This window comes from Chenopodium album, chromosome 26 (genome assembly GCF_948465745.1).
Source record: "Chenopodium album chromosome 26, dcCheAlbu1.1, whole genome shotgun sequence".
Lineage (NCBI taxonomy): Eukaryota > Viridiplantae > Streptophyta > Magnoliopsida > Caryophyllales > Amaranthaceae > Chenopodium > Chenopodium album.
Genome location: NC_137859.1, coordinates 12,506,712 through 12,521,771, shown reverse-complemented (window position 1 = coordinate 12,521,771; position 15,060 = coordinate 12,506,712). Strand labels below are relative to the sequence as shown.

At 37.9% G+C, this 15,060-nt stretch overlaps 2 protein-coding genes across 3 annotated transcripts; one reads left to right on the top strand and one right to left on the bottom strand.

Annotated features, from left to right (window-relative positions):
- Positions 1 to 46: 46 nt before the first annotated feature.
- On the bottom strand, positions 47 to 5,354 carry LOC145618277 (WD repeat-containing protein GTS1-like). Of its 2 annotated transcripts, none has more exons than XM_081673051.1 (8): positions 4,065 to 5,354; positions 3,772 to 3,979; positions 3,491 to 3,583; positions 1,927 to 2,001; positions 1,634 to 1,744; positions 1,414 to 1,505; positions 643 to 727; positions 47 to 561 (listed from the first exon to the last, which is right to left on the bottom strand). In XM_081673051.1, exons 1-8 carry the CDS (start codon positions 4,196 to 4,198, stop codon positions 202 to 204), a joined length of 1,158 nt encoding a protein of 385 aa, XP_081529177.1. In that variant the 5' UTR covers positions 4,199 to 5,354; the 3' UTR covers positions 47 to 201. The 2 variants fall into 2 exon arrangements, with proteins under 2 accessions (XP_081529177.1, XP_081529178.1); XM_081673052.1 differs by having other exon boundaries at positions 3,772 to 3,974.
- Positions 5,355 to 6,105: 751 nt separating this feature from the next.
- On the top strand, positions 6,106 to 7,674 carry LOC145618279 (zinc finger BED domain-containing protein RICESLEEPER 2-like). Its single transcript, XM_081673055.1, has 3 exons — positions 6,106 to 6,860; positions 6,974 to 7,350; positions 7,432 to 7,674. Exons 1-2 carry the CDS (start codon positions 6,717 to 6,719, stop codon positions 7,340 to 7,342), a joined length of 513 nt encoding a protein of 170 aa, XP_081529181.1. The 5' UTR covers positions 6,106 to 6,716; the 3' UTR covers positions 7,343 to 7,350; positions 7,432 to 7,674.
- The last annotated feature ends 7,386 nt before the right edge of the window (positions 7,675 to 15,060 follow it).

Below are 15,060 nucleotides of genomic sequence, written 5' to 3'. Positions count from 1 at the left end.
TTTCTCTTATACTTTGAAACTTTCGAATAAAATAAATAAATTTCACTTTAACAAAAATTGCAACCCTATAAGATAAAAAAATCAAGATAACATAATATGTTCCAAACCATATGAAACACACTTGACAAATGAATGGATATAGGAGCGCATCAACCCGGTTAAGACATACTATAGCGGAAAACATATCTATTGAACCAGTTGCTAATAGGGTTGATGCCTAGTTTTTTTGCGAGTTTTACTTGGCTTCACTGCCAGGGAGCTTGATATCCATGCGCGGTTCAAATCAGAAGTAGCATCAGACATCCAACAACATAATCGACCATCCTCGCCACCTGTCCACCCAAACATACCATTGTTTGATGACTGCCCAGGCAAGCCAGAGGCAGGCAAGATGCTCCTAACAATGCCAGCATGGCCACCCTCGAGAATAGCTTCAGGGGAAGACATAACTTGCCCATTGTAGTTTACAGGAAAGTAGGCAATGGTGCCTGAATTTGTGCCTCCAATCACCCATAAGCGATCATCTTCTGATGAGCAATGGCAATCAATAAAATAATCAACCTGCAGGCATCACAATATTTCAGAGGCATAAATATGGGCTAGATCAAACAGAACATGTAGATTTAAGCTAAGCATCATTACATGATCCTGAACCCAGCTCTCAGAGGTCAATGAACGAGCTTCCTGGAAGTCAGCCACAACCTTTTCCTCTCTCCAGTCCCAGACGCTGCAGTTGATGCCAAATTACACGCACATATGAGGACATTTCAGAATAAAGCAGAGAAGGCATGTATATTGTAAGATGATAGCTGAATTGCTACCATAGTACTGCAATACTGTCATTCAGTTTTCTATAACTAATACATGTACAATATATGTATACATCCTTGTCCATTATTCTCTCTAGAAGTAATCAATTTCACTAGTAAAAGATTGCTTAGAAAAACAGTCCAAGCATTAATCATATATCATATGTTGACTTAGTTGCAAAAATGTTACTCTGTACTGTCCATATTATTAAAAACAGGGAATACTCCTACGGTTTCTTGGAATAATCCCTGTTTACTTTTTACACAGTTTTCAATGCACACATGAGGATTAATATATGTATTCTTTACATATGTATTATAAAAATTTAATATTTTGAAACTAAACATTGAGACGAATAAAGTTACCAGCCATGACTAATTTTTCTTAAACATAGATTTCTACTCATAGTCAAAGTTTCTCTCTTCTCAAATGAAACATTACAACTACAAACAGCTCAAGAAAAGGAGTACTAATATTTAGGGACGTTTTTTAAAAAAATATAATGACACATCTTCTGTTTTTAAGTAGCCTATCAAAGCGCTACAAACAATGGTGCAGAAGGATGATAGACAACCAGGAAAGCAAATCACCTGTCAATAATACCTTAAGGTTTCAATATGAGTCAAACACCAAAGCTTTTCATGGTCTAGCCCAAAAAACCCAATTTTTCCAATTGATGTACCCACATTCATCACCTACAAATATATAAAGGAGAAAATCACATCTCAGCAAGAGTAAATAACTAGACATTGAAAATGTTCTGTATTTAGTCTTGTAGCAGAGTGAATAGAAAATTATAAAATAGACTAGCGGCCAGGCTTACAGAATATAGATGGTCATCATCGTTTATGTCTCCAGAAGTATCAAAAAGGCACATCAAACCGTCAACAGAGGCTGAGATAAGCTTGTTTTGAGTACTAGGAACAAAACGGACCTGTTAAAAATCAAAATGCTCAGCAACAACCAAGGTCCAAAGATAAAGAATATATGAGCACTCATTTTATTTTCCTTTTGGGTGTGAGGGCATGGACCCATGGATGGTAAAAGAGAAAATGGGTACAGAATACAAGAAAGAGAAATTACTATTTACCAAAATACAGAGATACATCTACTTACCTGAGTCACATCTTCCACGTGAGATTCTTCCAAACAAGCAACTTGCTTTTTATTCCTCCAATCCCAGATAAGTATCTGCATGAATTTACAAGTGAGATGATGTCTAATAAGTTGAATGCATGTACTGGGACAAACAGAGGTCATTGTGCAAGCAGTGTCACCAATATCTTTTACTGTGATAAAGTTAACTTACAAAGTAGACCTGAACAAATTGAGGCTATAGCAGTCTTGATGTATCCCATAAAGACACATATGCGTCATTACAATGGGGCGTTTGGTATGGTCAATGGTGTCTTCAAGAAATGCCGTGAATGATTAAAATGACCTATTTTCTATGGGGCTAAATCATATGCCTAGAATGGGGTTATATTTTCTGTGCCAGCAGTTTTTATTTTCCATTAAAGGGTAATACATTACCTAAGCCCCCCCCCCCCCCCAACACACTCCCCGAGGTGTAACAATTACCTTGTAATTTTTCAATCCTCAAAGCTTTGACTTTCTCATCAGTGCCCCCAAATTCCAATCATTCCTCCAACACCACCGCTCTTATCTCACCATCATCATCGTTATCTCACTGCTGCCACTCCTCTCGCCATCACCGTCATTGTCTTGTCACCGCTATTGTTATCTAACACCACCCTCATTCTTCTTTCATCACCATCAGATCAAAAGTTATGATGGATTTTTGGTGGTGAAACTTGACCATCACAATTCCATCTAGATGTTTAGTGTTAAAATCCACCATTTAAAGCCAAATTATGTGCTTCGATGGTGGTTTCACTGGGGTTTGTAGTCTCTGTCACTCTCTTTATCCTCTTTTTAGGTGGTGGGGTGGTTGAGGAATGTTTCCGAGCTGGTAGTGTGATGTGGAGTTTGGGTTGATATTAATCAGCTACATGTCAAACCTCAATTTAAATTACCCCTTAAAACTCCCACCTCATAAGCCAATTCCTTAATAACAATACAGCTCTTAATTAATATCTATCCCTCAAGAATTATACCTTATTCAGGAAAGGCCTTATAGGTAGTCCGGTGTCTTCATGGAAACATGTAAACAATCAATGACAAAAAAAAAAAAAAAAAAAAAAAAAAAAAAATATCATCCTCTTTTGCAGAGTACACAGCACAACATTTTTATCATGAAACACAATAATATACGCAATAGCATCCAGAAGCTGATCCAACATTTTATAAATCTCAATATGTCATGGACACATTACTTCTTCAAGGGAAGATCATATACTCCTTCCACAAACATTATATCCAATTATTAATGCATCTCACAATCCAAAGATAACGTGATCAGTCAAGATAATACTATGTTTCTCACTCAGTCCACCACAAATCACAATCCTCAAAGAATAACGACCCAATGTGTCAGCAAAGCCTTAGATTTCACAGTAAGAAATGTTAGCTGCCCAAAATACCCAACTTCCAACACGGTCTACATATAATTCTACAACCAAATCACGACGTCCCAACTAAACAACACATATATGCTACAATTAAAAACATATGATCAACATCATAAAAATTTTTAAATAAGGAGCACTTCCATACATGCCTGACTTTTACATCCACCAGCAAGAAGATTATTCACTCCACCGTACGAGAAACTAAAAACCTCCTGCGATGGACCGGCATTTATCAAAGACACCTGCAACAAAACACATTATTCAAACACTCCATTATTATACAGTAAAGAGTTAATCTTTTGAAAAATATACATTGAAACTACTCCAACTATATTTCACATACTAACATTTGTCCGATTATTGCAATTATTAAAGAACGGCGGACAATCTTAAAAATTAAAATAAAAGCCAATTTATAAGCAAAAATTACCTGTTGAAGATTTCTGGTATCCCAAGCTCGAATTGTGGAATCAGACGAACACGAAAGCAAGAGATGCGGCGACGAAGAATCGGCGAAAGCGATTTCATTGATAGTAGAAGTATGACCTCGACACTCTCCAATATACTGCCCTGTTGTTGGCGAGTAAAGCTTCATCAAATTATTCGACAATGAAACTGCCATAGCCGACCAATCTTCCCTTAACATCACAAAAATTAAACGATGAAATTGAATTCTGAACAAATTGAAAACCTAAATTGGAATTTGCAGCAGAAAAAGAGTACCTGGAAGTGATTTGGAAGACGTAATCATCGCCGAAGTTGGTTTGAATGGAATTTCTAAGGCCAAATCGTTTGAATGAAGTTGAATTTGAATTGGGTTGTGGTTGTTGTTCGACCTCCATTTCTGTTGCAGCCATTTTTGTGTTTTCTTCGAGCTTTGTAACAATGGCGGGGACTGGGAGTGGCGGTTGATTGTGCTAGGGTTGGTTTTTAATTCAATTTAGGGTTAACAATACAATTAGGCCTTAGTGCCTTACCTTCTCACTTTTTTTTTCACCGTTTAGATACTCTCAAAATCCGACTAAATTAATTAAATAGTACGAGTATTGTACAAGTTAAAAAGACGGTCCCTTAGGTTAAGAAGAGAGGACCTTGGGATAAATTAAGTGATATACAGATTCACACAAATTTCGAAACAATTGAAAATTGTGGACCACAATCCTTTCGCGGTAGTTCAACTCCTCCTCCCATGTTCCTTTTTTTTTTTCCTTTTTTGGTGTGAGTAGAGCTGTCAATTCGGGTAAATGGGTCGGGTTTGAGTCGGGTTTGTGTGGGTCGGGTCATCTCGGGTCGGGTCAATACGGGTTAATGTCGGGACCTATGCGGGTCGGGTTCGGGTTGGGTCATGCTTGAGTCGGGTCACGTCGGGTCATACATCTTATCGGGTTTGGGTCGGGTTTAGGTCGGGTCAATAACAAGTCGGGTTACATTCGGGTCGGGTCAATAACAGGTCGGGTTACATTCGGGTTTTTACGGGTTTAAACGAGTTAGGGTCTTGTTCGGGTTTGAGTCGGGTTCGGTTCAAGTCAACTATTTACGGGTTATAATTAGGTCGGGTCATTATCGGGTTCAAGTCGGGTTCGGTTCGAGTCGAGTCAATAATTTGCGGGTTATAATCAAGTCGGGTCATTCTCGGGTTCGAGTCGGGTTCGGTTCAAGTCAATAAATTTTTTTAAAATTTTTTTTATAGCTCCAAATCAAGTTGCATAATTTAAAAAATATTAAAATAAACAAGTGAATACTAAAATTTGAAAAATATGATCAATAAAAGGATTATAAGTAGTTATATGGAAGTTTATTTTGAAGATAAATTAAGAAAAAAAACAAAAAAAATACATTTAGCTGATACAGCCTCAAATACGTTTAAAATACATTGACAGCTTACAGAGTCACAGACTCACAACTCTATTCTAATACTCTATCACCTCATGTCCTCATATAGCTCATTGCTCATATAGGAAGTTGAAGATAATTAGGAAAAATAAAATCAATCACAATAGAGATTTCATGGGGGAAAATTTCGTCAATCTCGCCATTAGAGTGCAACCTTACTTAATATACTAAGATTCAGTGATTTTCCTATGCCTATAAGTTGTATTCTTTAAAGATCCAGAATGTGGAAAACCACAGATCAAATTGCGCCTCTGCTGGGTCGCCAACTCTACCACCTCTCATTGTCGCCTTTCTCTTCAACAAGGAGAAATCACTCCAAATTCTTGGTAATCAATTTTTACAATTATATTAGCTATTTAAATTTTCGGATCTATTCATTATAATTGGCTAATTGCTTTTACATATTTTTTTGCAATTCAAGGAAAGCGATCTCCTATTTGGCAGAATTTTGAGGTTAATGGTGAACATGCTGCATGCAAGTTTTGCAAAAGATTAATCCAAAAACTTGCTGGTACGTCTAATCTAAAGAGACACCTTGAAACGTGCCAAGAATATATAGAGTCAGATAAGTCTAATGAGTCTCCTGCATCCCCATTTGACCAAAAAAAATACTAGAGCTATATTGAAGCATGGTTATTCTTTATGTATTGTTGAACATGAGGGGTTTAGGGAATTGCATACATATTTGAATCCCAAGGTTAGAACTATTTCTAGAAACACAATATTGAAATGGTGCATGAAAGAGCATGATGTGTTAAAGCAATATGTTCGTAATACGCTTAAGGCCTTATCAAGTAAAGTTTCCTTGACTTGTGATGTATGGACATCTTGTACTACTCGTGGTTATTTGTCTCTTACGGCCCATTTTGTGGATAATGACTGGAAATTACAGTCTAAGGTACTCAACTTTAGGCATTTTCCACCTCCCCATACTGGTCATGAAATTTATAATCTGGTTTTTAGTTTGATTAAAGATTGGGGTATTGAAAGAAATGTTTGTAGTATGACTATTGACAATGCAAGTAATATGGATTCTATGGTTGGGAAACTCCAAATTGAATTGGATGCAATGGCTAAATTACCTGTTGATGGCAAATATTTTCATGTTAGATGCTCTACCCATATTTTAAACTTAATTGTCAAAGAAGGTTTGAAAGTCATTGATGAATCTGTTGCGAAAGTTCGGGAGAATGTGAAGTTTATTGATTCTTCAGAAACTAGACTTAATAAGTTTGAGCGGTGTGTTACTAGTTGTAAGTTAGCTACAGGTGTAAAGCTATGGATGGATGTTCCTACTAGATGGAATTCTACGTTCTTAATGCTTCGTCGAGCTCTTGATCTTGCACCGGCACTGAAAATGTTCAATAGGATAGAGAGCCACTTCTTGATTACTCTGTGCTATTATCTTTTGCTGCAATTCTTGATCCTCGGTTTAAGTTGAAAATTTTAAGACATCTTTTCAAGGATTTGTATGAAGCTCACATGGTTGAAACAAAAGTTCAAGAGGTGTATTATGAATTTGTTCAATTGTTTAACCATTACAAGGAGCCTCTTCCTACTTTTTCTTCCCAAGATAGTTCAAATTCAGATGCATATCGTCCACGCAAGACTAGTAGAGTTTATGAGGTAAGATAACAACAAATTTTATCATTATTCTATATGTTAATCACTTTTCTGGGTTATTCTGTTCTGATTTTTTCTTTTTTCTCTTTTTTTTTTTTTTTTTTTTGTGATTTCAGAATTTCGTTGCTGATATTGCTAGTAGTGACATGGGTAAATCTGAATTAGAATTATACTTAGAATTGCCTTTAAAACCTTGTAATGCTGATGAGGAATTCGATATTCTGGGTTATTGGAAGGAGCAATCAACAGCTTTCCCAAGTCTTGCTCATATAGCTAAAGATATTCTTGCTATTCCTATTACTACGGTTGCTTCCGAATCTTCTTTTAGCATGGGTGGCAGAATTTTAAACAGATGGAGGAGTTCACTCTTACACAAACATGTTGAAGCTTTGATAACAACTCGAAATTGGCTGTATGGTTATGCTGAATTGGAGAAAGATGGGGTTGAGGTGGAGAATGATAACGTGGATGATTTTTCTGCATAGCCAGATTTGTAAGTTGTATTTGATTTTTTAAAAATGAATGTAATGTTTTTGAATCTTTATAACACTGTTCTTTGCTTATTTTTTTGTAGGTGGATGTCACTCACCCTCATGGGCTCACTGGTTTAAAACCTCAAATAAATTCAACCATGCTGCTTGCTGCCTGCCTGAGCCTTACTGTCATTTCAGCATGCTAGTTTAAACTCTTTACTTAGTTTGTATTCTACTTTAATTGTAACCACCTTGTTTTGGTGATGATGTACTGCTATCATTTGGTGGTCTAAAATAATTGTAATTGCTATCACTCTTTCTATAATAAAGTGCTTCTTCTAATACATCATGGCCTATTTTGGTTGATTTTTTTTTTTCTGTAGTATATTGTTGGATATTGTTGGATATTTTTCTGTAGTATAATAAAGTGCTCCTATCCCTGTTGGCATACAAAATGACTAGATCCCCCTGCTGCAGACACCATTAAGGTGAATACAGATGCTCACATGGCTGCTGGAAATGTCATTGGACTGAGTGTGTGTTTGTGTGATGAGAATGGTGGTCTGGTGGCTGTTGCGAATATTGTATATAGAGTCTTGGTTGGGTGTGTGTTTTGCTTTACATTGATAAAGTCATTTTGTTTTCCAGCATTGGTTTATTTACTGTCTGCTATATCTTGTTGAGCTACCTTGAACCAGTGATTTGTTAGAAGTACTCGTGTCGAGGATGTGGTGTTAATAATAGGTCGAGTTAATAATAGGTCGAGTTTAAATTCGGGTCGGGTCAATAACAAGTCGGGTTGAATTTGGGTCGGGTCAATAACAAGTCGGGTTGATTTTGGGTCGAGTTTGTAACAGGTCGGGTTTAAATTCGAGTCGGGTTAGGAACGGGTCGGGTTGACCTCGGGTCGGGTTAGTAACAGGTTGGGTTGAATTCGGGTTTTGACGGGTTAAATCGGGTTTGGGTCATTCTCGGGTTCGAGTCGGGTTCGGTTAAGGTCAATAATTTACGGGTTATATTCGGGTCGGGTCCTCTCTAGGTCGGGTCATGGTCGGGTTCGGGTCTCAAATGCTCGGGTCAACTCGGGTCTAGGGTTGGTTTCAGGTCGGGTTAGGTCGGGTTCGGGTCGCCATTTTTTTGGGTTCAGACGGGTTAGGGTTAGGGTCGGTATTTCGGGTCGGGTCAGCTTTTGACAGCTCCAGGTGTGAGTCAGTGAAGGTTGAACGGTAAAATTCACTTGGATTGTAGCTAGATTAAGGAAAAAAACAATGATTTTCTTCCAACAACTAAGATGTGCACGGTTTTATAGTAATTTTTTGTTATTTCTTCATTAAATCGATTATTTTATTTGGTTTTAAAAAGTTGATTTCATGAGTTAGGGTTTGGTTTATTTGGGATCTTAGAGACATTGTCTTGCTATTTGCCTTCTGATTTGCGTTGATTTGGTGTTTATGATTTTCTATTCTTTTGGTATGACGTGTGATCATTGTTATTAAATTGTGGTTTTTGGTAGTCGAATTTTTAGTGGATGAGGCATGTCAACCCATTCAAATTAACTGCATCCATTAAAAAGTTTGTAATTGTGACATATCATGAACCTGAGCTCATGAGTGGATGCTTCGTTGTTCTTGAAACTCTCTGCATTGCTCTTTTAATTTATTTGTTACAGTGGCAGAACTTTATGTGATCCTCCATAAGAGTAACTTCAATTTGTTCTTGCAGGTCTTCATGCAAAAGGGGAAATTGGCTGAAGACTTAAGGCTTGTTCTCTTTAGATTATTTTCAGTTTAGTTCAGTTCAGCTCCAATAAGTTCAGTTCAGCTGAGTTCCGTTCTTAATTTCCTTCTCTCATAAAATATTCTATTAAGTTCAGTTCAGCCAATCAGAACATGCCCTTGTGTGTTGCCCTAATTATTTCAAATATACTATTTTGTTCTTAATTTTGTCAAAGATTATTGCTGTTTTATAGACTTAGCAAACGGATAATTTTTGCTGTTATGTACTTCAACGAGTAGTTTTTTTTTTTGACAAACTGATGTGTTCATTTTATATATATATTTACCCCCGTCCCTTGGTCGTAATTAGTAGTGTTTTTGGCTCCTTCGAGCCACTTTTATTACTAATTTGTGTTTTCCAGTGTTTTTGTAGTTTTGCTTGAGTTTTGCAGGAATTTGCGTACTTGGAGCATTTTCCCGGGTTTTCGAGGAGCATCTACAAATGTTGGAAGACCGCGACCACTTTTGATAGCCCAAGACCGATTGGAGGTAGCAAATCGGTGACTAAGGGCTCAGTTTTGGAGTTACAAGGCACTTGGGCCAAGTTCGGAGGCCCAAGGGAAGAAGCCCGAGGCTAAAAAGCCTCGCCCGGATCAACCATGGACCGCCCGAAGGCGCGCCCTGCCGGGCGGGGCGAGACACCGCTTGAGGAAGCCCGCGCCCGGAGCACGCGCCCGGAGCACGCGCCCGGCCGGGCGCGAGAAAGCAACATGAGAAGAAAAGGCGGTCCCGGTCGGGCGAGCCACTGCCCGACCGGGCGCGTGTAGCTTTTGGGATTTAATTATTTCCGTTTAGTTTTGTTTAACGAATAATTCTTGCTTAGTATTAATGTAATTTTATTAGGCAAGATTAGATACTTCTTTTTCACTTCTCTTTACTCTAGTTTTAATTCCTTCTCTCTCTACTTAGACTTTCTCTCTCTAAACTTATTTTCTCTTGTTCCTAAATCTCCATTGTAATTCCGCCGTCTTGGTACGATTTCTCTCTTATTAATCTCAGTATTTTTATTCATTCAATTACTTATGTCTTGTTTAATTATTATGTTTTGTTTAACTTTAATTATGTCTGAGTAGTTCTCTTTCTAGGGTTTATGGGGATCTAATAAATAATATGAAGGGGTAATTTTATGATTATTAATTGTTAATGCTTAATTGATTTCCTATTGATTGTTTGAATGCTATGCAACTAGATTTGGCCGGGTTTAATTGTATGAGTTTAACAATATTGATTCGAGATTCGAGAGATGAGAATTGATGTTTAGGCTTAGTTTCAATAGGCAGATTAATTTATAAATGGTTAGGTCGAGATTCGAGAGATGAGATTTAATACCGGTATATTAACCCTGTGATTGTAATACGTAGCGAAAGCCCTTTACGATCTGATTAATTAATGCATTGATGATTGATTATTGTGTTTTACCCTGGAATATTGTTTATTAGTGAACCTATGCCCTAGGCTTTATTATTATTGAATTCTTCCCTATTACTTTCCTTACTCATAATCTTCGTAGCATAGATTTTATTCACAAAAATATTGGTTACTTTAATAATTTAGATTATAATAATTAATTAGGAGTAGAAAGACTTGTTTCCCTGTGGATTCGACCCCACTTCCCTATCTGCATAAGCTAGTGGACTTAGGTAATTATTTTTGATTAGGTGATACGACTTTAGCCTGTCAAAATTTGGCGTCGTTGCCGGGGAAACGGTTTTATTTTTATTTCTAATTGTTTTTGTAGTCTAGATTATTTTTCCTTTTGCCTCAAAGGACATTAGTTCTTTGAGGTAGTTCTAATATCTGTCTTTTTAGTTCTTTGTTTATGCCCAGGTGTTCCAGATTAGGTTACATTCCATTTGATCCTGAGATCGAGCGCTCTTTCCATAGACAGAAGAATCTTTATAGGCAGATCCTGGCAGGTTCTGGGAGTAACGATATTCCTAGAAATCCATTACCTAACTCTAGTGATTCGGAGCACTCTTCTGATTCAGAATTAGAGATGGGTACACCACCACCACCTCCACCTCGCAAGCTTAGCGATTATTCGCAGCCGTCCCTGACAGATTTTCCACATCTTTCTCCTACACCTGATCTCGAGGGAGTCCAGTTCGAGATCAAGCCCCAGTTTATAACGATGATAGAAAGAAAGCAGTTCAGTGGAGCTAAGGGTGAAGATCCTAATCTTCACATTGTGGACTTCTGTCAATATTGCAATACTATTAGGCAGAATGGGGTAACGCAGGACCAAATCAGGGAGATTCTTTTTCCCTTTTCTTTATGTGGAAAAGCTAAATTGTGGTTTAATGGTTTGAATAGAGCTGCACTTGGTATTACTAACCGGGAGACACTTGCTTTGAATTTTTATAATAAATATTACCCTGCAGAGAAAACAACTTTATTGAGAAGTGCCATTCAGAATTTTGCCCAGGAGCCAGATGAAGCATTATATGAGGCTTGGGAAAGATTCAAGGATCTGCAGAGGGAGTGTCCCTACCACAACTTGGCAAAGTGGCAGCTAATTCAAGCTTTTTACAATGGATTAGGGAATGCATCAAGGACAATTTTAGACTCCGCAGCTAGCGGTAGATTCATGAATTTAAATGTTGATGATGCAGGTCAGGTTATTGAAGATATGGCGATCCATAATTCCCAATATGGGAATACTAGAGGTTATGCTAACAAGGGCAAGCATCATGTTGATTCAGTAACCCTTATGCAAGCTCAGCTTACTTCTATTTGCCAGAAATTAGATAGCCTTAGTACTAACATTCCTAATTCTGTTGCTAATGTTTCTGCTATTTCTAATAATGCTAATGATGCTTTTTGTGAAAATTGTGGAAGTGTAGGACATTTCGAGCAAGATTGCAGGAGTTCGATGGAGCAAGTTAATGCTTTCCAAACCTATAAGCAAAATAACCCATACTCCAATTCCTACAATCCTGGCTACCGGAACCATCCCTACCTATCTTACCGTAGCACCAATGTTCAAAACCCTCCACCTCCACAACAACCACAACCAGCACCCCCTCCACAGCAAAAATATTACCACCATCATGCTAACCAGAAACCCCCATCACAAGCCCCTACTACATCTTCTGACCCTGCTTTATCAGAAATTAGGGCAATGCTGACCAGTATGCAAAAACATATGGAGAGTAGAGACCAACAAATTGACTCTATTATAGCCCATAATAAAGTCATGGACACCCAAATTGCCCAATTGTCCTCTACCCTTCAATCTCGCCAGCAGGGAGCCCTACCAGCGTAGGGAATTCAACCTACGGAACATGCAAATGCAATTACCCTAAGGAGTGGTTCACACTACGATGGGCCCCAAATGCCCAAAGAGGATGAACCTGATTTAATCGATATTGCTAATCCTGATTCCGTTGTACCAAATGCCCCTGCAGGGCTCCAGGGTAAAATTGCTGATACTAATATTTCTGATGATTCATTGCAGGGTACAACCTCAGGGAAGGATGCACCCCAGGGGAAGAGTAGGGAAGCACCACCAGTTATCAAATTACCATTCCCCAATCGCCAACTAAAGACTAAGTTGGATAAGCAGTTTGGTAAGTTTCTGGAGGTTGTTAAAAATTTACAGGTAACGGTTCCATTTACTGAACTTATTACATAGGTTCCTGCATATGCTAAATTTATGAAAGATATTTTAACTAGGAAGAGGGCCTTTAATGAAGTAGAAACTATAGCTTTTACTGAGGAATGTAGCGCATTGTTACAAAATAAATCTCCTCCTAAATTAAAGGATCCTGGTAGTTTCTCTATCCCTTGTCATATTGGTAATGTCTTCATAGATAAAGCATTATGTGATTTGGGTGCTTCTGTTAGTGTCATGCCATCGTCTATTTGTTCTAAATTGAATATGGGTGAATTAAAAATTACTAATATTACTTTGCAAATGGCAGATCGTTCTGTTAAATATCCCCTAGGTATTTTAGAGGACGTCCCTGTTAGAGTTGGTAAATTTTCATCCCTGTTGATTTTGTTGTTCTAGACATGGCTGAGGATACACAAATCCCCATTATATTAGGTAGGCCTTTTCTCCATACTGCAGGAGCCATTATTGATGTTAAAAATGAAAAACTAACCCTATCTGTTGGTGACGATAATATTACTTTTAATTTAGGGAAAGTTTTGAAAGGTCCTATGCTTGAGGAAAATTGTTGTTTGATTGATGTTATCGATACAATGGATGATATTTGTGATGATAGCTTGACATAGATTCTTGCAAGGGATCCCTTGGAAGAAATACTTTGTGGAAATTTGTCTACAGGTGATGCGAGTATCTGGAGTAAAGAGGTGGATATTATTGAAAAAGCTCTTACCATAGGAGAACTTGATGACAACGAGAACAAGAAGGTAGTAAAATTAGTTCGAGAATCAAAACCTGCAGAGGTAAAGAAACCTGAACTAAAACCTCTCCCTTCTCATTTAAAATATGTTTTTCTTGATGAGCAGGAAATGCACCCTGTGATCATTAGTACTGCACTTGATGACCCACAAACTTCCCAACTTCTAGAGATTCTCAGAACCCACAAAAGGGCAATAAGGTACAGTATTGATGATCTCAAGGGTATAAGCCCAGATTTTTGTATGCACAGGATACACTTAGAGGACAACTACAAGCCCTGCATTCAACCCCAGAGGAGGTTGAATCCTAATATGCAAGAGGTAGTCAAGAAAGAGGTTATGAAATTACTTGATGCAGGTATTATCTATCCTATTTCTGACTCTAAATGGGTAAGTCCTGTACAGGTGGTTCCTAAGAAGGGTGGGATGACTGTTATAAAAAATGATAAAAATGAATTAATTCCCACTAGAACTGTTACAGGGTGGCGTATGTGCATTGATTATCGTAGATTAAATCGCCACTAAAAAGGACCACTTCCCTCTCCCCTTTATTGATCAAATGCTTGAGAGGTTAGCTAATCATAAGTTCTTTTGCTATTTGGATGGGTATTCGGGATTTTTCCAAATTCCAATCCACCCTGAAGATCAGGAAAAGACTACATTTACATGCCCTTATGGCACTTTTGCATGTCGTAGAATGCCTTTTGGTTTATGTAATGCACCTGCTACTTTTCAACGTTGCATGATGAGCATATTTTCTGATTTCATAGAGTCTATTATGGAAGTCTTTATGGATGATTTTAGCGTCTATGGTTCTTCATTTGATACATGTCTAATTAATTTGGCTAAAATCTTGAAAAGATGTGAAGAATGCAACTTGGTCTTAAATTGGGAGAAGTGTCACTTTATGGTGACAGAGGGAGTAGTCCTGGGTCATATTGTATCTGATAAGGGCATACAGGTGGACAAGGCTAAGATTTCAGTGATTGAGCAATTACCTCCCCCAGTTAATGTTAAGGGAGTTAGGAGTTTCTTAGGTCATGCGGGGTTTTATCGCCGTTTTATCAAAGATTTTTCTAAGATTGCTAAACCACTAACTCAGCTTTTGCTTAAGGATGCCCCTTTTGTTTTTACTGACGAGTGTCTTGAGTCTTTCAACAGGATTAAGTAGGCTTTGATATCGGCACCCATCATATGTGCACCCGATTGGAATCTTCCATTTGAGATCATGTGTAATGCAAGCGACTTTGCTCTAGGAGCCGTGCTTGGACAGAGGAAGGACAAAGTTTTACATGCTATCTACTATGCAAGTAAAACTTTGGATGAGGCTCAAGTCAACTATGCCACCACGGAGAAGGAGTTTCTAGCTGTTATTTATGCTTTAGAAAAATTTAGATCATATCTAGTTGGTTCTAAAGTTATTGTTTTTACTGACCATGCAGCTCTAAAGTACTTGATAGCCAAAGCTGAATCAAAGCCTAGGCTACTCCGGTGGGTTCTCTTGCTCCAGGATTTCAACATTGAAATAAGGGACAAAAAGGGTGCAGAGAACGTAGTGGCAGATCACTTGTCACGAATTAGGTATGA